We start from the raw sequence: 23,047 nt of genomic DNA, 5'->3' as shown, positions 1-23,047 counted from the left end.
TCCTGGTCTGGATTTGTAAATTCCACCTCTGGTAACCGGTAGACACAGAAACAATCACCCCTGCACCCAGCACACACAAACACACTCCGTTTCGTGAATAGGGAGCAGTAAACAGACTTCTGATTTCAGAAAGGCTGATTTCACGTTTAGCTAAATCCTTTGTGTTTCTGCAGCAGAATGTGAATGACTCACCAGCAAGTGTCGGCCAGAAATATAGTAAGTAACATAATTAACTACCTAGATATAGCTGCCTGACACCCAACAAATGAGAAGGTAATTGGCAGCTTTAATGCTATTTATAATGCTATATATCTTGCATGCTGCAAAACGAACTGTATTTACGGCACAAAAATATGTAGTGTAGTAAAAAGACTGTCAAAGTTTAATGAGTACATGTGATCCATGTGTTAGCATATATTTACATATTATTGAACTACAGTGACGTTATTAGAAGTCATGCAGGGCAGTTTAGTGAGGTTTTACTTTTCATTTTTATACGCATTTACAAACTGTACTATATGTAAGTGTATATATATATATATATATATATATATATATATATATATATTAGTGGTGTACTGTGCTAATTATGAAACTTACAGATATCAAATTGCATTGTGTTTATAGGTCTGTGTGGATAAACTCGAAGTACATGCTTAAAAATGCTGAAATGTCCCTCAAGGCAGAATGAGTCACCTTTACAAGGTCAGTTATCTAAAGACCTTTTTATTACTTTCCTTTCATATCCATGCATGATTATTTATGCATATTACATCTGGTTGTTTTAATAAAACGAATTCCTAAATCGTCAGTGCGACGTGTTGACACTGTCCTTATGGCCTCAAAGTTCAAACTGAGGGTTTAATAGAGTCATTTCTGCGTGTGCGTGGGGTTTGCATGTTCTCCTCCTGTTTGTGTGGATGCCCTGTGGGCACGCTCCCTTGGTCCAAAAGCATGCAGTTTAGGTGACTCTGACATTGCCTGTCATATGTGTCGTGTGCTTGCAGGCTCATCAGGGGTAAATGATTATGGAGGATAGATGGATGTCCAGTAGACTGCAGCTTATTTACATTTGAAGAGCAGATTTTCGAAACCCTCTCAGTCCACTCTTGTTGTTGTTATTTTTGACATGTGACCGCCAGTGACCTAAACTCATCATATGTCTTTTAGGAACCAGAACCAGAACTGATTTAAAGATTATAATAGATGGTGTTTTGTATCCTGGAGTAAATGCAGGTGTTTGATTCAACCATACCATAATAAGGATTATAGCGACAGATTTGGGATGTGATATGAACATTCAAAATAGTGAAAAGGGAAAAGCTGTACTGTATACCTCCTTCCTACTGGAGACTGATTATTGTATCAGATCATCAGTCTAAAGTAATAAAAAGGTATGTTGCTTTTTTTTCCTACGCAGGTAGCATAATGGGAATTTCTTTCGCACGGAGCAGGTGACAGCTGTTCTTTTCAATTCCGGCGAAAAAAATATTTATGAAGCTATTTATTGCTATTTTCTGGTTATGTGATATGCTAACACTTAACATCTTTGTTACTATGGAACTGGCCTAGCTACCAGTGACAGCTGTTCTATTAAATTCCTGTGGAAAATATTTATGAAGCTCTCTATTGCTTTTTTTCTGGCCGTATGACATGCTAGCAAGGATGGTCTCCGTTTCTATGGAACTGGCTTAGCAACCAGTGCAGAAACTGCCTGCATAGTTGTTTCACCATTTTTACATTGTTACCATTGCAAATAACTGATTTAAAAAAATGTAACTGCCTCTCAGTGATGTGGCTGGGAGTATCTCTTGGGAGGGATGCTGGTCTGCAGTACTCTTTATTTCAGCTCCAGTGTGTCTGCAATGTAATGAGCACTGACTATGATATAGGGATCCACATTTGAAATGTCTATAAATCAGTGTTGAGGTATACACTGTGTTATTTTTCTTCAGTGGCAGTAAGGCTTTTGAGTGCATTGTTAGATAGTTGTGTTCTAGACAGTTCTGCAGTTTGGCACTGTATAACCCAGTTCAGTAAATACTCTCCCGACAACCATCCTCGTCTATTGCTGAAACAGAGCCTGCTTCATGGATGTTTGGTTGATTCATGGCTGCAAGAAGATACATACTTACATGCATTTGCATTAATGCTCTCTATACTAGGCACTGTAAAGTTGCCTTTAAATACATGTATGCTTTAATGACATTGGCCAGACCCAGTTGTAATGTAATCTGATATTTTGTGCACTTGTCTTTGACAGATTAAATCAGTTTGCTCTAATGCAAATTGCTGGAAGAAAATAGTGGGCCTACAGATCAATTGAAACTACCTTATAACAAGAAACAGATCAACACCATGGTGTTCATTTATCACCAATACTGCAGATATTTTATTATAAAGTGACTGTGGTCAATACCCTCTTAAAGGGATTGCATGTCTTGGTTTGCAAAACTGAATACAGTTCATTTAGTGAAATGAAGCCATGTGTTAGCAGTGAAAACACAGTTGGTAAGAAGCACAAAACAAACGTATGATTGTGTGCATTTGCATCCTGCAGTGGGCTAGCATCCCATCTATGGTAGCCCCTGCTTCTTGTCCTATGCTTATGGGTAAAAAAAACCACAGTGCGTGTAAAAAGTTTTCATTTAAGGCTTCCAAGATGATAGTGCATAATCCTTATTAGCATACTTGACAAATAATAATAATAATAATTATTATTGACATTAATAATTATTAATAATAACAAAAATAATTAATTGAGTTCAATAATTAATAAATAATTAGTTACATTAGATTATTAATCATACTTATTATTAACAAAATGTCTAATAGGATGATTGATTAATCATTCGAAAACAAGAAAATATGCTGCATTGACATGAGCAGGAAAACATATGACATGAAGGACAAATATTATGCAAAAGTCCAGTCTCTAGGTCAATGGAGTCTTATCTACAAGCTGGTTCCCCAATCTCCCTGTTTTTAATCTATCATTCTGCATTTCCTGTCTTCTGGCTCGTTTATCTGGTTGGATTCCAGGGTCCCGTCTCTGGGATGCCTCTCCTCCCCAGTGTTTACCAGTTCTCAGCATTTGAGTCTCTTCTTACTCATCTTGCTCTGGAGCTGTCTGGACCATCACCAGCCCAAAGTGCTATCAGTTGCCTGTTTCCCACGGTGTCTGTTTCCAGGAAAAATCAGGTAGAAGCTGCGGCAGCTGGATGGCGGTATCTGGTTTGTTTGTGTTCTGTGTTGTTATTGGGGCATAGACTGTACATTGAAAACCGGTTTCTCCAAACTAATTTGGTTAATGAAGAAATTAAGCAACATCAGCTTAGTAGGATGCAATGGAAATGCCACAATGGTCATACATTAAAAATTCAGACAGGCCTACTTGCAGTTACCACTTTTCTAAAGTTGCCACTGTTTGTTATCATTGTTGTGTTTTGCTTTCACACAGATGGTGCTGCTATAGATCTTTCAAAAGTCCTGGTCCCCATATCTACAGAACATTCTGTTTATGGTAAGGGATTGGACTGCTGCCTGCGTGATGAATGATTGTTTAAACAACTAATTGTGTGTATTTCTCTGTAATAATATAAACCTTTCGTTGTAGCACAAGGAATTCGTCAACATTTGGGTAAATCATAAAAAAAATGCACCATTTATTGATGCGCTTGCTGGTGTAAAGGGAATTCAACAGTTAAAACATATTGCAGAATTTTTTAATAAAATGAAAACTGTTGTGAATTGAGTGAATACTACACATAAAGTAATTTCCATAATGGGAAGGAAGAACAAAATAGTTACTATTTAGTTTTGCCATCAGAACACAATCAATTGTTAGTACAGTTTACAGAAATAGCTACTTCTTTCCTGAGAAGTGCTCCAAGTGAAGATGAGTTGTGTGTTCATCTGCTTTTTAAAGCCAATCGACTGCTCACCCGAACAGCAAATCATGTGACACTGAGGTGCACTTGATGTTTGATTAGAAAGACGAAAACTTGCAATGGACTTGATTTTGAACATTGTGTGCTTGACGGTGCCAGATGACCACCAACGGGCTGGTTTTATTTTTGCGTACCTGATCTTGCTCTCCATGACACACAGAAACAGTGAGCTGGTGCAGTGAGAAAGGTGCAGTGAGCTTAAGGTTGGCAGTGAAGGGCAGCCACCTGTAACAGTGTCCATGGAGCTGGGGGTTAAGGGCCTCACTCAGGGGCCCACACACCCGGTTATTCTGCTGAGGCCGGCTTCAGACAGGGGACCTTCTGATCATCCGCTTAGTGAACGAATTTATTTTTTTTTGTGTTACCCCAAAGTCTAGGATACGTTCAATTAACACTCATGTGTATGTTCATGAACTGCAAATGTACAGGAAATTACTGTGGCAGACCAATCAATTTGCAGTTAATTTATTTCACTTATTCTCTACTTTGGTCTGTGTGGGTATGTTGCCTCAAAGTGTCCCTGTTTTGTTTCATAATGACGCTTCACAGTGCTCCTTTTCACAATTGCCATGGAATAAAACAGGCACTCAGAGCATGTAATTCCTGCAGAGAGAATAAAGGAGTGTTTTGCCTTCCAGTGTTCTTTGAAGTCGCTATTTTTGCTAATTTCTTCACTCACAGCCTTTCATACAACGAACACTACTGATGTCACTAAGGCTCCAAACAATTGTCTGTGAAGCCCAAAGTGACTTAAATACATGCATTTGGAGAAGAAGCAGCATTTTGAATAGGCTGGTTGCTGAACTACCCTGTACACAGAAAAATGATCTTCGTGTAGCACATCAGCTATTAATTTTAGTCCCACTTCTGAGTTTGTGTAGATCACTGCATGCTTTGAAATTCAGACTGGAGTCTGCAAATTGGTGACTACGGTAGTAGCATGTACTGCAATGTCGTGATGTTGGGCAGATCTAAGAGGTAGCCATCCCCCCCCCCCCCCCCGTCAGTAAATATGAGGCCACCTGAGTTGCGTGACCCCTCATCAAGAAATAAGCACAAAATCTGCAGCATTTCATTTTGTATACCAGAGCTGGCCAACCCGTCAATCGCTCTGTCGTGGCATGTTGGCAAGTTGATTGCAAGAGGATTAATGGATAGTGCTCTCAATCCGGAAAAATTACCAAGGGAGCTTGCCCCCCACTCAGCAAAATATTACCCCACTGCCACTCCAGTAAAATCTTTGGGTCTAGTTTGGCCAAGGTTGGGCTCCGCCCCCAGTGTGATGCATGAGAACATCCAGTTTATGGCATGTCTGTGGCCAAAAAACGCCTAGTTAATGAGAGAGATTGGATCAGACTCGTTAAAGCTAACAGGAAGACCACAAGTGCAAAAATGACAGCTTAGTACAGCAGAGTTATGCAACAAGGCTTTTCTAAATTCCTCTACCCTTGAAATGGGTTCTGTGGGGACAAAAATGGGCCCTACCCAGTGTGATGTACCTAATGTAGTGGCCATTGAATGGATTACTGTTGTATCAAGTAGATTGTATGAAAAAGAATATACTCTCTCCTAAAATGTAAATTGTGTTGTTTATGATAATATTACAGTCAATGTTCCTGAAGTGCGAACAGACAGATGTTAATGTGATCTGGCTAGCATATAATGTGGGATAATACAATGTCATCCAGTAATGTCAACAACACTAATAACAATAGTTAATATTTTAGCGGATTGCCTGGCTGTTTCCAAGACTCACTCTGTTGCACATGGCATATTTTCCAGCTTGATATTTAAGTAAGAACCTCTGGAGGATTGAGACGCTAAGTGTCAGTGTATTTATTGATCTTTTTTATTGTGTGTTTATAAAGATGAGGACGATTTGCAGAAGGCCTATTCCAGTAGACGGCGTAGTTGTGCTTTGGCAAACACACCATCGCTGTGTGTTAACAAAGCTATTCACCATATTCGAGAGCTGAAACGAAAACTTGAAAATTGTGAACAGGTAAGAAAAAAAGCAGATAATTGTCTGGTTTTCATCTAGATCAGGTGTTGCAGTGAAGGAAAATAATGAAAATCATTTTTTTGAGGGTAATACTATTATTAAACTGCCTGACTTAGACTGTTGTTATCCACAGTGCTTTACTGAGCTATAAACATTAGTTTGAGATGTATAGTGTCGGGAGTCTATTTTTTCTAATTATGTCCTCCACACAAACAAAACGTTCTTCACTTGGCTATATATTTTGTCTGTTCTTAGCAGAAATGACAGCCACAGGTCTTGGTTATTGTCACTTAGTTCATGAATTATTAGATTCAACAGCTGGGGAACAAGACCAGAATAGATCATCTAAAAAAAAACAAAACAAAAATACCTCATATTCCTATTTTGGACTCATTGCGACTATTTATGGATATTCCCATCTTGCAAGTCAAATCGTGTTTTTAAATTATAATGGAAGGTGCGTAAATTCAGCTGTAGATAAAACAACACATTTTTAGTAGCCTCTTCATATCAATGCTTGCTGGCAAAGGCGAAATGTTCAGGCTTAGTGGACCAGCAATATTATTTTTAGCAATAAAGGTTGTCAAGATATTGTCGTCAGAATCAATAGTCTTTGTAACACAGTAGTTTGTTCAGTGGTTATATGCTGCCAGGTTTTAAAATGGGATTATTGATATTATTCCATTTAAACCTCAGTATATTTTATGTATTATGTTAGTGGAAAATGGAATATAATATGAATAATATGAATATCTTTTTGTCTTTATACTAAAATTATATCTAATCCTTGCTAGCAGTGGATTTGTTGTGTTAACATAAAGACATTCTATTGTAAGAATCGCTAGTAAAATTGCAATCTTCATCAGAGATTTTAAACGAGAGGTAAAATACATTTCATACAATAAAATACATTACAACAAAGCTTACCAAACAAAGCCTGGTTGGGGGGGGGGATTACTTATTTTTAGTGTCAAGGTATTTGAATGGTACTCAGCCTACAAAGAGAGAATTCTGAAATTCTGCTTATTGTTATGCTAAACTCAGCTATTCAGCTCCGGAATATAAACTTTATCGATCACAGAGTAGTGAACATGCTTTAAAGTCACCGATGCATAAAAGATAACTTGCGATGTTGTGATGTCTGACGTGTTTATGGAAGACTGCCTGTGGTGCATATTTCGTATCCATGGAAACTGTTAAAGAAGGAGAAGTGAATGTGATGACATAGGTTCTCTCAGTAGTAACTGATTGCTTTATAGTATCTTAATGGTTTTCTGGATGAATATACTCTGCTTTATTTTCAATAATTTGCTGTAAATATAATTGCCACTGTAGCAATGTTTTATTTCTACATTATCATAATGACCTGTAGCTTAAATACAATATTCAGGTTTACCTATTGTAATTGAGATGCTTTGAAATGAATGGATTATTTCATGACTACCAAATGTCTTCTCTTTGTCTAGTCTGCAAATCTCCTTGTGGCCCAAAAAACAGTTGACAGCAAAGTTGAGAGGTAGGTCTTCTCTAAGTACATTAAAACCAATTGATTGTATTCATGCATCACATATAAAATGGGCAAGGATAAAGACCTATGTGACTATGACAAGGGCCAAATATTCGGAGCATCTCTGGAACTGCAAGGCTTGTGGGGTACCCATAGTCAACCATAGTAAGTATTTACCAAGACTGGTATGAGGAGGGAGGCATTAGAGCACCAAATGTTAGCTGGTAGCTTGCCACCACACACACACACACACATACAGTACACACACACACACACACACACACACATTTATATATACACACACAGTATACACACACAAACACTAAAATGTTATGGTTTATGGCTAGCAGACAGACATATGAGTGAGAATACCATGTTTACTTTTGAGATTCACTGGGAAAAAATGGTTTAATCATAACCTAAAAACAACAAGAACAATAATAAAAAAAGATACATGATGCCATCTAATGTCCACTCCTGTCAGCCAAAAGGAGTCTGGAACCTCCTCTTTTCTGTCTGGAGCTTCAAGGATTTTCAGTGGCATGTTCATGCATGGTATGATATGGTGGATCATCTAATTTTGTGATACTAATTGTGATACTCATTAAATGCATTTGACCTCAAATCAATTTTATAGTACGGCATGAAAAATGGTATGTTTTCAGATGAAAGCCCTCATAATAAGGCGATCCTTTATTCCTTCTTAAATGTTGAAAATCATAGCAAAGTCTCAACTACAGGCTAGTAAAGAGATATCTGGTGGGTTTAGGCATTAAGCTTTCATGACTAAAATGTAAGTGCCTTAGGATATATTTATATATAAACTGCATTCAACTTAAGTTAATTTGAAAGGTGAATTCACAATATCAGGTATTCACAAGCCAGTAGTTGGTTCAAAGGAGAGAGTTTTTAATGACAAAGCTGAGGTATGATCACAGCCTGGAGTAGAAGCCGTGTAAAACAGACAATTACATAAGGGAGAGAGAATACCCTGGTTGGCATTCTGGAGATGTCTTCATCATTCTGTTATCGAAGTTATGTGTTGAAAGTGCTGATGAAGTGTGTGGTGACTCGGAAGACAAGAATAAATATTATTTTGATTTGAAGAGGAACATCCCCAGGTCAGTTTCAGATGATGATTAGCCCTCCCGATGGAGAAAAACAGGCATCAGTATTAGTAGAGATATATGGGTCCAAGGGGAAAATTAAGAAAGGTTGTCATCTTCAAAATGGTAGTGAAGCTTTGAGATGAGATCGTAACAATGGTAAGCAGAAAGAAAGAGGCAGCAGTGATAGCATGTCTGCCTAAAAGGGCAAGACTGAGGTTTTGCTGCTTGTGGTTGGCCAGTTAGGAGCCTTGGCTTTTGGGGGAGAGTAGTATCATAAGGAACTGAATGATAGTAAGGATCATAGGGGGGAGGTGGTATAGTCAGTAGATAGGTTGCAAAAATGCTGATTATTGAATAAGTAGAGAGAATTTTAAAGGAAATCAAAAATCAAAACCAAATCGAGTTTCTGTGGTTCCTAAATGCTTCCATTTTGCAATAATACCACTGACGACTGACTGGAATATCTAACAGGGAAGAAATTTCATGGACTGACTTACTGCAAATGTGGCAACCTCAATACCACACTCTAAATTCACTGAGTTCTTCAGAATTCCTTCACAAATGTTTGTAAACCTCAGTGCATGGCTAGTTGCTTGATTTTATACATCTGTGGTAATGAAACGCCTGAATTCAGTGATTAAAAGGTGTGTCCCAATACTTTTGTCCATGTAGTGTATGAGGGGAGTTTTATCCTAAAGATTGCTGGGTAATGTGCCTTTTGTTGTTGTTGAAGGTTTGTGGCTTATGACCAGAGGTGGACAATTCAGATCCAGAAAGTAAAAATCCAAACCAGGATTTTGTTTCAACCAACCAGTTGAATATAAAGAGTCACAATTACAGACTACTGAACTGGTTGGTTGAAACAAAATCTTGATCTGGATCTTTACTTATCTGCCTCTGCTTATGGCCTTAGTATAATACTGTAGCGCTGGTGGGGATTAGCATTCCAGGCAGGCTCGCAGGTAATTTTAGATAGCCCCTGTCTGTGCATTGTAAATATCCCCTTGTTGTGCTGTTGTAGTATTTCCCGATTGTGGCGTTTATGTTTGCCCGTGTCTAATACGAACCCTGTCCGATCCTTGCATGTTCTTAGCTGTATATAGATCTCCAGCTGTGTGTGCACCTTACAGTTTAGCATCTGAAATCCTTGTATTTCCGCTATTGACACATTAGATTGACAGTTTACTCTCACGAGTGGAATTTGCAAGCTTGTACCCCATACTTGATCAGTAGTTGGCAGAGATGCCAGGATGGAATATCTATGCCATTCTGGGTAATCCATGGAAACCGAGACGGAATGAAGAGAACATAGACTGGAATAAAGTCAACTATCTTCACTGCAGCTTGGCAGTGCTGACGTGGCTGCCCATCAGTGCTGGATCAGATGGGCTGCTGGTGTAGACTGGAACGATACAGTTAGCAGTAAGTGGAGAAGGAATGTTAATTAGGAACTGTCTACAGTGACAGATGGCTTTCCTCATCGGACTCCTGCAAGTTGACACCCTTATCTTTGTAACCCAGCGTCTTGGTGGTAGGAGGCTGTCACTAAAACACTATGTGGAACTAACTGTACATTAAAACTGCCCAGAATAAGTTCCTACCATCAAACAGCAGAATCAGAAAAGGCTAATTAACAGAATAATGTAACCGTGCTGTTATTCAGCATCTCTCCACTTAATTAAAGTTTTGTGTTGCACCGTGACTCTACCGGGATATGCAAATACGTAATAGCAACTAGCCCATCTTAGGGATAATTAAGGCACTAAAACATAATTAAAGCACTAAAATGAATTGTCAACAAACCATAATAAACTAATAATCAGCTAAATCCTATGCTGTGGCTGATGTGTACTGTCCTTGTATGCCGTCTGTTTAACGAAATCGGTACAGGTGTGTGTCGCTTCCATTTAACTTCAGGTTTACATTTGAATTATAAGATTTGAATTGCGGAACCTTCCTAGAAACAGCAGTGAATGATCAGATTTAATGTTCGTTGAATAGAATCTGATATTGCCTTTAATTTATTGAATGGAAATGGATACAAGGGAAATATGGATAAACAAAAATTCTGCTGGGAAGGGAGTGTCTACAATGGAGCTGCTGTGGAAAAAATTAAAAGTGGAGAAGAAAAATTAGAAGGAATGAAAATAGATCAACTAATCACCTAAATAATCATGGGGGTATAAGGTTTGAAAGGATTCATCACATTGCAAATATGAATGGTCATGATGAGAGTTGAGCGGCAGATTGCCTACAGCTTCCTTCACACAGAAATGTAGGACCCCTTCCTCCTGAGAGAGGTATGTATTGTTGCAAAAATATTGATGGCTACTGAGTCAGTCAACCATGATTGCATCTGGTATGGCCTGTAGGTCTGTAGGTTTTGTGATCTGTGTCTGTATCATATCACCTGAACTAGGCCATTAACCCAAAACTACTGGGATGCCAGGTATGTGCTGATCCTGCTCTTTGAACTCGCATTTCCTTCACTTATATGTCATTTTGGACAAATGTGTCTTCTAAATAGATAAATGTAACTGGATGTTGTAATGGGTGTCTGAAAGAGCCAATAGACTTCACTGTGACTGGAAGTCTCAATGAGAAATGGTCTTAGTTATTTTTATGAACAGACAATCGCTTGTGGTGCAGTGGTTAGCACTGTTGCCTCACACCTCTGGGACCCAGGTTTGAGTCTCTGCCTGGGTCACATGTGTGTGGAGTTTGCATGTTCTCCCCATGTCGTCGTGGGGTTTCCTCTGGGTACTCCGGTTTCCCCCCACAGTCCAAAAAAAATGCTGAGGCTAATTGGAGTTACTAAATTGCCTGTGTGAGTGAATGGTGTGAGTGAATGGTGTGAGTGTGCCCTGCGATGGGCTGGCCCCCCATCTGGGGTTCCCTGCCTCGTTGGCCGTAGCTTCCAGGATAGACTCTGGACTCCCTGTGACCCAGAGGGATAAGTGGTTTGGAAAATGGATGGATGGACAATCTCTTCCAGGGTGAGTTTCTAGGGTAAGAAATTGTGTACTAAACAGAATGTACTTCCCATTTGTTACGAATCGCGTATAATATTTTTCTCTTCTCCACATAAGAACTTTATTAGCTAAAATAGGACAGAAATTATTAGAGCATCTTGTATTGCAGCTGGCTGTAGAACAGATGGCTGTGACAAATAAGGAATCCTCAGAGCTGCTTGAATAAATATAACCTTTGACTCTGAAAATGCTCGCTCATGCTCTGGTCCTCGCTTTATTAATATTATTATTAAGCGCTGTGAAGTCGGCGTCGACTTCTGGTCACCATGACACCTTTCCAAGTCCTTAGGCTTCCCGAAGGCAAGCTCATTGTTGTCGCGACTGGGTCCATTCCTCTAGTTACTGTTTGTTCCGATCCATTTTAACATTTAACTTTTTGAAGCATTATGGTCTTTTCTGATGTACTGGGTCTATTCATAACATGAACCATATTGGTCAGGATCTTCTTTCCATCATAGTTCTTCATTGTCCAAATTTTACATCATTAAAGAGTCATATGGAATACTTTGATTGTCTCATTTTGTTGTTAGAGATGTACAGTATGAGTACTATCTCTCTCTCTCTCTCTCTCTCTCTCTCTCTCTCATATTTCTTGATCTCCAGATCTCTAGTGCTGTCAGTGAGGCAAAGTAGGCAAACACTGTCAAAAACAGGGATGTCCATCCAGTCCAGCATAAAGAGCAAGAAAAACTCTGACACCATTGCAAAGAACTGCAAAGCACACAGATGGCTACACTGCAACAGTGACTTATAGGCCTAATGACATAATAGCCTAACAGTTTTTAATTATTAATTAATTGTTATTTTAATTAGTCTTTTCTTACCTCAGTTTACTTAGTGGAACGCCTTACAGTCTTATTTGCTGCAGTCCTTTTCAGATCTCGCTTGTACTCTGTTGTGGCCGCTTGAAGCAACTCTTTCACATGTGTGTGTGTGTAAAAGCAGAGTGATTTTTCGGTCAGCTGTGCTGGCCAAACTTCTGCATCTTCGCAAGTATGTTGTGTGTTTGGGTTAAAGTAGCTACACAGTACTGCATGGGTTAATTTTAAATAAGTAGTTGCTAATCAAAATGTTGATAATTAAAAAAGGCTTACATTGGAATATATTCATTTTGGGGAAAATGCTTATATGTGGAATATAACGTTCATTTTGTTGCTTTGCAGCTTTTCATCTAGCAGAAATGCATTCTGTTGGCATATTTCCAGACAATGCGGGTCAGCAAAGCCATTGGGGCTTTCTGTCTTTATTGTCTAGTTTAAAACACTTGTTAGAAAAGTAATTACCAAGTAATGAAATGTAATATGTTACATTACTTTAATGAAGTAATCAAAATAGTTAGCATTACTCATTACACTTTTAACAGGGTAACTAGTAATATGTACCCTATTAGATTCTATCAAAAGTAACCTTCCCAACATTGCTTTTATAAGGATTTTATTCTAGTATGTAGATCATTAAATTGTCTTCCTGACATGTTGGCATAATTTAGTTAACATTTTCATTCTTCTCTGGATTTTTATAATCTAATAAATTTCTGTTGGTATCTACATTAACATTTCTTGCTCAGCAGTGATGTCAGGGCCAATCTCATCTTCACTTCCATTATACAATATTCTTCCATGTGTTTGACCTTAGTAAATATGTCCTGATGGTTGATATCTTTGCTATAAAGGTCTTTCTGTATTCCTTTTATATCTGCTTTTATGCCTGCTTTGTTCTGTTCTGTCACTTATTATTCGTCCATTGATGTCCTTTAGCATACCTTCTCGAGGATGGAAGGTCTTTTCATCATTTTATTTGCCGGCTTCTCTTAAAACAGCCTTATTATTCCTTGTTTATTTGCTTCTTCGATGACTTCGCAAATGATCTCATACTTTTTGCCTTCGTCTTTCCGGGTAGCTTTTTGGAACAGTTCATTACATTTAACACATCTTTATCTTTTTTTGATTTCCATTCTCTTCTCTATTTCCACTTTGTCCTATGCCATCAACTTAGATTTTTTTTGTGCAAAAAAAATTTGTCAAATTCTCTTACTGTATATTCCTTTTTAGTTACCTGTTTGAATTCTGTCCACAAGTTCTCTGTCAAGTAGGACCAGCATCTCTAAATGGACTGTGACATTTTTCAAAGGATATTGTCTTCTTGGATGTCAGATTTGCTTACTTTGACTTTTCACCTTCACATGCAGTTTGCATATGAGTAGTTTATGATCTATTCCACAATTTGCCCCAACGTCTTTCCCATTTCAACTGAGCTCTGTTTCACTTGTATGGTCCTGAGAATGTAGTCTGTTTATTCCTGCAGACTCCATCTGGTAATGTCCAGGTGTGAAGACTATGCTTTGATTGCTTGCATTGTATTGGCAGTGAACAGGTTGCTGGATTCACCAAAGCTAATTAGTTGCTCTCCAGCTTTGCTTCTGTTTCCAAGTCCATACTGGCAAACTGCATGTCTCATTTCCAACAGTCCGGTTTTCTCCAGGAATATATTTGCATACTCTTCTCGGTGTTAAGATATTGATTTGATTTGGTTGCCGTACTGAATTCCGTAGAACATTGTGCCAGTGCTTTGAAGAACACAATCTGGTTGAGGAAAACCAGGATTTTGTTTTTCTACGTAAGAGTCCCATGTTATCTCAGATAAAGTCTCTGATTGTGTAACAAGTGACAAGGTTAAAAGCTTGTAATGTAACTATTGGTACCTGAGACTGTACCTGAGACCTGAGAATGAATGATAGATAGGGTCATAGCAGTACAAATGTACTTCCCATTATTGCATCAGCTTCCCTAGGGCAACTATTATTATATTCAGTCTTCGCTACTTTTTTTTATCATTCCTATACTGGAAACGACCAGCTGACATCTGTCTAATTACATTTTGGCAATGGCTGGCTGCCTATCACTAACTTCCATATGTAAAGCTTTGTTACTGCATTTTTTCATACTCTTGGGCTGTACATGTTTTAATCTCTGGCTAACAAATTTATTAAAGCATTAACATTATCATATCATGGGTTTTTCTACATCTTCTGCTGTTTGATACTTTTGATTCTTTACAATGCAGCATTTCGACAGTCTATTTAGTCCAAGTAGAAGCAGCAAGATTTCTTTCTGCTACTGGAAACACAAACTTTGAAGTCGCAAAAGAGTGTCACTTTAATTACGGAGGCTGTGTATAGTTTGAATGAATGTCATAGTAAAGCAAAATGATTTGCACCTTTCCAACAGTGCTGCTTTTATAATATATTTCACGTCTGTTAGACAAAAGCTTTTATAGTCTAAGTGCATGTATTTTGTTCCTTTCCTCTATATTTTGACATGGACCTGATGCATAATGATGAGAGTGATTGGTGGTTACTCTCTGTCACTTATTTGTTAATGCTAGTGTGAGACCGTGACAGTATGTCTTTGAGGATGTGTAGAATCTTCCAGAGTTGTAATATTAGTAGAGGTAATAACTCACCCTTTTGCATTGCCTGCAGGTTAACAGCAGTAGTCTTGTGAACGGATACCAAAATGTATTATCAAGGCACAAATGTTAATTCCTTCTTTTGGCTGATGTACTAATAAGTAGATGTGTGTTTTTCTGTTTATAAATGACAGTATCACTTAACGTCAAACTACTCTCCTTTAAAATATTTTCAGAAAAGAACAGCTTGGATGAGGCAAATGTATAAAGGAATAGCATCGGAAATGATTCTGTAATGCTCTACACAATCAGTTTGGAGTTTATATATATATATATATATATATATATATATATATATATATATATATATATATATATATATATATATATATATGAATAGAGTACCGCTTATGCCTGTGCTTGCTTGGTTAAAGAATGAGATGTGACAGTGCTGCATTGCACATGTTAAATATAATAGTGATAAATAACTTGGATGTTACTTTCAGTATGATCATTGTACAGTTTAATTCGCTGTAGAATGCGCATCTTAAATTGCAACTCTTCAGTTCTAACACCAACTGACAGAACTCACCTATTTTAAGTTCCATTTTTTGTTTAATGTTGTTTTCCAGCAATTATTCCCGTGCTTCATAAAGACAAAAGTTTTTTCCATAAATTAATTTGACTTCTTGAATGAGTAACATCACAAGGAATAGAATGTTTAAAATGTTATATAGTCCATGTTAATCCCATAAAACACTGTTTATTACTAAAATGTCTTGTCTTGCGTGTTTTCTGTTATCAGTATCTATCTATCTATCTATCTATCTATCTATCTATCTATCTATCTATCTATCTATCTATCTCATTAATCTGTGTCTGTTCATTTGTTTATTTCTTCCATTTCTCATTCATTTACATTTTTGTACAGGGTCTCAAGGAGTTCTGAGTTTTCTGCTGCCCAATGTGTCGAAGACTTTGGCTCATGTTTAAGTGGTATTTATAAATCTCTGATATTCTTTCTGAAATTATTATTTTTTTTTTCTAACATGATGATTTCATTTGTTTTCATTATCCTCAGTACAATATAACTAAACAGAAAAAGTTTCTATATCTAATTTCAATCGTTATGAAGACGGGTTGTTAAGCAGCTTTCCCATTATTACACAGAGAGCCACAGCACACTGAAGCTACTTCAGAACGAAGTAGGTGGGGTCCTGGTGGAGGTGATGCGCCTGATTGGTCGGCTTGCAGCTGATTGGCAGGAAGCTGAAAAGGCTCTGGAGGTGGAGCAGGAGCGCCAAAGATCACTTCAAATGAAGATCGATGGCTTGTCCCTGGGGAAACAACAGCACTTCCCTGCAACTGTGGAGAGAGGTAATATCAATATATTGCAATCATCAGTTAAGGATATATTGAATACTGTGTTAATTCAATTTCCTAGAAATTCAATTGGTGTTAGCAACAATATTACATATAGTTTGAAATACCTTCATCTGTAGTTTGTGCAAGCACATATCTGTAAAAATGAATTATTAATCAGTGTGTAAATACGCTTAATGGGGCCTTTTTTCCTTACACCTGCTTATTAATCCAAGCATCCTGCTCTACGAAACAGAATCGTGGGCTGCCACTCAATATACAAAATGCACAAATGGGGTCAAGAGGTGCAGTTACTGTATAGTGAAGCATTCAAATGGCTAAATAAGGGCTCCGAAGCTGGTATGATTGCTTTGGACAGATGAGGTGGTTTCTGCATCTCAGCTACAGCATTTTCCTGGGATTTTCACATACTACATTATCTAGCATTTATAGAGAAGAAAGCACTAAATGGAATAATATCCAATCAGTGGTAGGCCTGTTGCCGAAAACACCTTGTTAATAAAGGAGGTCAGAGGAAAATGGCCCAAGTCATTAGTACTTAATATGCTACAGTAGATTTTAATTTTATGTTAGGCGTATAAAAATACCTGGCAAGTAGAATGCCCGGGAATTTGAGGTCAAATCTAGGCCTGAATATCATTCTGATTAATTGGGTTCTGTCAAATAACCAAATGATCAATCTCAACACTGAATAGTCTTTTGAGTGTAAGTGTATAAGTAAATGTGATCCCTGGGATTCTGTCCAGGTTGTGGGTTCAGACAATATGCTCTAGCCAATAGCAATCTAATTACATAGCTGGTTATTGAAAATCAGAGACATTGATAAATTAATGAAAAGAGAAAAAAAGCCTTGCCTTTATGTGAAAACAACTAAGATTTATTTTAATACTGACTCAGTGTTTCACAGAGCCAAAGGGCACGGGTAGTGTACTCTTTGATCTATGCATGCACAATCAGGGACTGGGATGATGTTATTTTTAATTTAAAGTGCCGCAAAACATTTTAGTGCTAAAAGGATTTGTTTTCAACTTTTCTGTTCTTTTTGGATTGGATTTACATTTTTCTCATTCTGGGATTTTTCAGTTATAAATATGCTTTAGGCTATTGTCATAGTTTTACATACAGAGCTTTTATCTTAAATTTGGAAGCCTATTATTCTTGTCCTTTTATTACACCGAAAAGTGGTTTATTCAAATATGGAACCTTTCATTTTGTGTATAATATGAAATGCTAGTAATGCTTGTTTTCTTTGAAGATGGTCTGGGTCAGGTTGCATAAGTATGGTGAGCAAGACTGTTTCCTCAATCTCCTATTCCTTGTTCCGTGACCCAAACAATTCACACACAGACTTTAATAGATCACATACTGGGTACATGCACTTTGGTAACAATTAAGGTAATGTTTTAGTTAATTTATAAACGCATTCATATCAAATAATAATGCATTCATAAAGCATTATAAACATGCCTATAAATATTTATGAAAAGGCATAACACATAGCCATGTTTATTATGCATTATGAATGCTTTATGAAGCTTCATCTATAATGTACTATACATGTAGATAGCTTTGTAATGCAGTATATTATGCATATATAATGCAGCACATGGACTGGCACTAGCCTTCTAACCTGGTGTGTTCAACAGAGATTATTCCTACTGGCCATATGTAGGTACAAACATCTTATCTATCCTCCACAGTCTTATGGATTAATTGGACATTAATAAAACAGAGCACAGCACGATGTTAGGTAATAGCAGTGAGTGTATACTAGAGCTGTGCAAGTAATCGAATTTGAATCACGATTACAATTATGACTTCCCACAATTATGAAAAAATGATGGGTACCTTTGGTCGACAAGAGGTAATCGCACATCAGTTATTTGGAATCATTTCAGTTTTAACAAATTGGACCAAGAACAACAGCAAATAATTTGCAGAATAGGTTTCAAACCTGTGTCTGCATCACAAGGCAACACGACCAGTTTATTTAACCACTTAAAGCTTAATCATAAAGTGGTCTATGACCACACAATACGTGAGCAAAAAACTCAGAAATGTGAGGCAAGCTCATCAGCTCGTAATGCAACGCAGTTATCCGTTAAGGACACCATCTATAATGAAACCGCGCATCCGTCTAGTTCTCAAAAACCCTGAGATATAATGGATGCCATCACATATTATTTAGCAAAAGAAATGGTCTTCAACACGGCTGGAAATATAATCTCCTGCCATCTTGCATCACTGAAGCGAGATCATGTAAACAGTCTAGTTTTTCTTGCTAAAAATCTTTAAGTTGCACTTTTTATATCAGTGGACTGAGCAGTTGACTCAAATACTGTATGTATAGTTGGGGTAAAAAAAAAATCAAGTTTAGTGTTTTTGATCCTCAGAGAACAATTCATCTCAGTATAATATGTCTGTAAATAATAAAAATTTATTTCTACAAGTTCAGCGTATGTTATTAAAATTTTATTTTGCTTTCAATTAAATTTCAATGTCAGACATTATTATGATTCAATAAATACAATGTTTCTGTAGTCAAGAGTAATTGTGGTAAATAATCGTGGCAAATAATCATTTGGTCAAACAATAATCTTCATTATGCTTTTTGCCATAGTCGGGCAGCTCTAGTGTATGTTAGGTTAAACCACTAGAATACAAAAGATAGAAAGCGGAGCATGCGAGAGCGATAGCTGAGTCAGCGATACACAGAAAGCCCCCCCCCCCCCCCCCCCCACATTGTTATTAACAGTCTACAGTCCTCCCCACAACCTGGAACCCATTACTGGAGGGGCCAACACCAAACATGCCTCCCCCTTCTCTATGTTCTAGAATGTAGCAAAGATTTGGTTTTTTCATTGAAAGCTCCTGGAATGCATTTGAATTTGTGTGCGAACCTGACATTGTCATGATTTGTGAAAATATGTTCATGCCCACTTCTGACAATACTATTGCATGGAAAAGAGGGGTGAAAAACTGTTTTTATATTTAAAGCAGTCATGGTTTGATTTATAACATGTTTAACTCAAGGAGTTGCGTTTGAGTCATAAGTGCAAATATGAGATCCATACGAAATTTTTCAAGTAAAAGTCAGCTGCTAGTTAGACTCAAGCACTAAATGCAATGATTTGAATTTCTGTGAAATTTGATCTCTGCTCAGTTTTTTTAATGTTAAGAAAAAAAATGCAAATTTTATGCTATGATAATCTTTTAATCTTCTAGTCTTTCTAGTAAATAAATCATAATATCGGCTAATTGTTGGCTTCACATGCTGGGATCAGGGCCTGCATGAGGGGACACTATTTCACTCAGCATGTTACAGCTCTGTGTCTTATATCCCTGTCAAGGGTCTGTGTGATGCCCTTAACCCCCACTGCTTCAAGGGTGCTGCGTACAGGCTGATCCGGCGTTCTGACCTCCTGCTGCTCTTGCTAGGGCAACGCTTTGTTAAATTTAACTAACCACAAAAATATCCTGTGTGCTGCTGAGCTATAATTTAGGTTACCTTTTTTTTGCATAATGGTAGTGATGTCCAAATGAAGCTTCATGAACCATTTTATGTATTTTCTGACACCACCAGATGGTGCTGTTTGTTCATAAAAGGGCTCAAAACATGCCCCAGAGCAAACCAAGAGCACCACCTAGTGGGGTCAAAAAATACAGCAAATGGTTCCAGAAGCTTCATTTTCCCATCACTACATAATGATCTTTTCTGTATTCTCCTTTCCAACTTCTTCACCACACCTCTCTAGTAGAAAAGCCGTTTTAGAAGTTGGATAGAAGGTTGGGTATATTGGTCTGCCCCATTATTTAGTAGCTAAGAATAATTTTTGGTTTTTCAGTTAACAATAAGCAGATCCACACTTGGATGGGTTTACGTTCTTTTTTATTAATGATCCACAGCAAGTGTGGCATAGACGTTTCGATACAAGGCCTTCATCACTGTCTCTTGACTCTTGAATCTTGAATATTACATTATGGATGTTACATTCATACTGATGTCCATTCACCTGTTCGCTTAGCTACTTTCTGTGTTTTGTGAGGTCTTGGTTTTTTCCCAGTAATTTCTACATTGTAATAGTGGAAGAAATTCAGCTCAGTTAGTGATGCCCAGATCTGGATGTTTTGCTTGCAGTATATCTAAATTACCAGCAAAATGACATTATGTAATTATTTTTTTTATTCCATGCAAAAAGAATGATCTATGGGCCAGATTTATTTAATGATCTAAAAACACGTTGCGGGCCATATAAATCCATCTTGTTTACTATTAGACCTCTTCTGAATGGTGAATGAGCCACCATTGAATGGACTTCCCTCATCCTCCACTATGGATTGTAGAGTGTCCTGGCTAATCAAAAGGGAACTAAAGAATTTATGGTGTAGAGCAGAGAGACTGCAGCTGAATATCGATTTATTGATCAAGTATCACTTAATATAAATTTTCACGAGCAAGTTATATGTTTCAGAGTTGAACCAAATCAGAAAATATGGGCTAAATGGAAATTTCCTCATGAAAGACGGTAACAAAGTATTCCTAAATATGTATCATTTTACAAATCACTGCTGATTACAACATGAGCTTTTTGCGATTATGGCAGGTAATGATTGGATCACAATTGACAATTAGCAGAGTTTGTTGCATGATTTTGTGGTTGGAGCTTGGAACTGAAAAGTTTGATTTGATGCAGTTGGATAGATCAGTGGACTGGATCAAGTTGGTGTATCTGCTTCCATTTTCTTATTAGTCATCTGGCCTGTAAGGGGGGTCGTGGGAGCAAAAATAGTATGAATTATACTATTAATTCCAGTTATTTAGTATAGAAGTAAGGTGATGCAATGACTTCCATAGTCCAAAACCTTCAGGTTTAGATGAACTGGTGTATCTGTTGGACTCCATGGGTAGCTCCTTTTCCTGATACATGTGGGGCTGTAGGTTCGAATCCCTCCTCTGTTCTGTCTTGCCCTGTGTGGTGTGGGCTTCCTCCATGACCCTGATTCTAAACAGTGTGTAGAAGATGGATGGCTGGTGACTCTGAATTATGCTATGGAATTTGCATGTTCTCCCTGTGGGGTTTCCTCTGGGCTTTCCAGTCTCCCCACACTTTCCAAAAGCATGCTAAGGTTAATTGGTGTTACCAAATTGTCCATACAGTGTAGGTGTGAATGTATGTGTGTGTGCCCTGTATTTTCTTATTTTTTCTATATTTTGTTACTCTGTTATCATGCACAGCTGCTCGGAGTGACCAGGGTCACATTCCACTACGTGTTGTATATGTACAACTGTGTCCATGACGAATAAACCTCTTGACTTGACTAATGGATTGGCGCCCCATCTTAGGTTATTCTCTGCATTGTGCCCGTAGCTTCTGGGATAGGCTCTAGACCCCTGCAACCCTGCATAAGCGGGTACTGAAATAAAATGGATGGATGGGTCTGGAGACTAAGAACCATAAGCAGAAAAATATATGTCAACAGCAGATTATGGAAATAGCTGGTTCATAGTGGGATCAAGTTAGATTTTATCGTGGTGTACTGCCATATAAACTCCCATGGTCCTCTCTGTCATAGGCTATGTAAATTGACAACATGTGCAGATTATTCTGTACAGCAGGAGATCTGGCTGAGAAGTACCTGTTAGCCTCTGTTTGTTTGTTTGTTGTGCATACACAGTTTGTAAATATCTAAGCAGGAGTATGTAAGGAAAACCCCAGTGGTACACTGGTGCATATCAATTTACAGATTAACAGAAAAGAGAACTGTTTCATATTAACTTCTAAATGTTGAAATGGGTGGCTGATCTTTTAATGGACATTTTAGTAGATATTTTATTTGTCACAAAGCATTTCATAAATAGAGCACAGGTAACTGCCCGTGAGCTGAAAGCTTGCTTTTTCATATTGTTTAAAATTTCAAGTCAATAGCCATAAGTTTCAGGTCAACACTAATGTATATTTCAAACAGGGCTCTTTTTTTTCCTTTGAAAGATGCAAAAAAGAGCAAAATGCTATTCATACTTTATTAAAGTGCAGTTCTGTTGGGCGTAGGGAGTGCATTGTGCTAATCAATAACAAAGCCTGCGACTAAATCCTCTGGAAGAAGCTTCCAGCAAAGAATGGAAAAGACAATCAAAGCAGCCCTTTTCCTCGGTTATCTTGGAACAAAGAGTGCTCTCAGTGAACAGTTTATTGATTTGCACTTTCAAAGATTATGTTTTTTTTTTCTTGTTGCACTCAACAGAACCCGATCTCTGCATTGATCCTTGTCTCTTATTGTAGATCTGCTAAAATTATTTTAAAATAAACCAGTCACTGTGTGCACGTATAGTGTCCATGTAAGCTGAGTGAGATCTTAGTAATTTAGTTAAACAATATACCTTCCCTTTTGAATGTGTGTTATTTGAAGCATATGAATTCAGGATAGGGGCGTTAAGGAAGATCAGAGTGGAGCTCTCTCTGCCCATGCAATTACTTTATCCTGTAGAAGGGAACTGCTTCCTGTAGTGATTGACAATGCCATTAGCCACACGGAAATATCTCTCTTGTGATCAGCAGGGCTTAATATGGTGCTAGAGAGTATCAAAACAACACCGAAAACTACAGTTGACGATAAAATCACATATATTAAATTTTCGTTTCTGAACATGCGATGTT

The 23,047-nt window shown here is 37.7% G+C and overlaps 1 protein-coding gene across 3 annotated transcripts in view; it reads left to right on the top strand.

Moving 5' to 3' along the window:
• Positions 1-53: 53 nt before the first annotated feature.
• LOC125740401 (coiled-coil domain-containing protein 178) overlaps positions 54-23,047 on the top strand; it is a 115,478-nt gene continuing 92,484 nt past the window's right edge. For 2 of the 3 annotated variants that reach the window (XM_049011397.1, XM_049011396.1), the window contains exons 1-7: positions 54-216; positions 628-705; positions 3,461-3,523; positions 5,819-5,952; positions 7,419-7,468; positions 15,940-16,004; positions 16,179-16,385. In XM_049011397.1, the coding sequence (XP_048867354.1) occupies positions 663-705; positions 3,461-3,523; positions 5,819-5,952; positions 7,419-7,468; positions 15,940-16,004; positions 16,179-16,385 (562 nt within the window). In that variant the 5' untranslated portion in view covers positions 54-216; positions 628-662. Of the gene's footprint in view, positions 217-627; positions 706-3,460; positions 3,524-5,818; positions 5,953-7,418; positions 7,469-15,939; positions 16,005-16,178; positions 16,386-23,047 lie in introns of those variants that run through there. The other variant, XM_049011398.1, reaches the window with a different exon arrangement.

The sequence above is a fragment of the Brienomyrus brachyistius genome, chromosome 4 (assembly GCF_023856365.1).
Source record: "Brienomyrus brachyistius isolate T26 chromosome 4, BBRACH_0.4, whole genome shotgun sequence".
Taxonomy (NCBI): Eukaryota; Metazoa; Chordata; class Actinopteri; order Osteoglossiformes; family Mormyridae; genus Brienomyrus; species Brienomyrus brachyistius.
The sequence above is the reverse complement of the archived record's forward strand: the minus strand, read 5'-3'. Positions and strand labels throughout refer to the sequence as shown.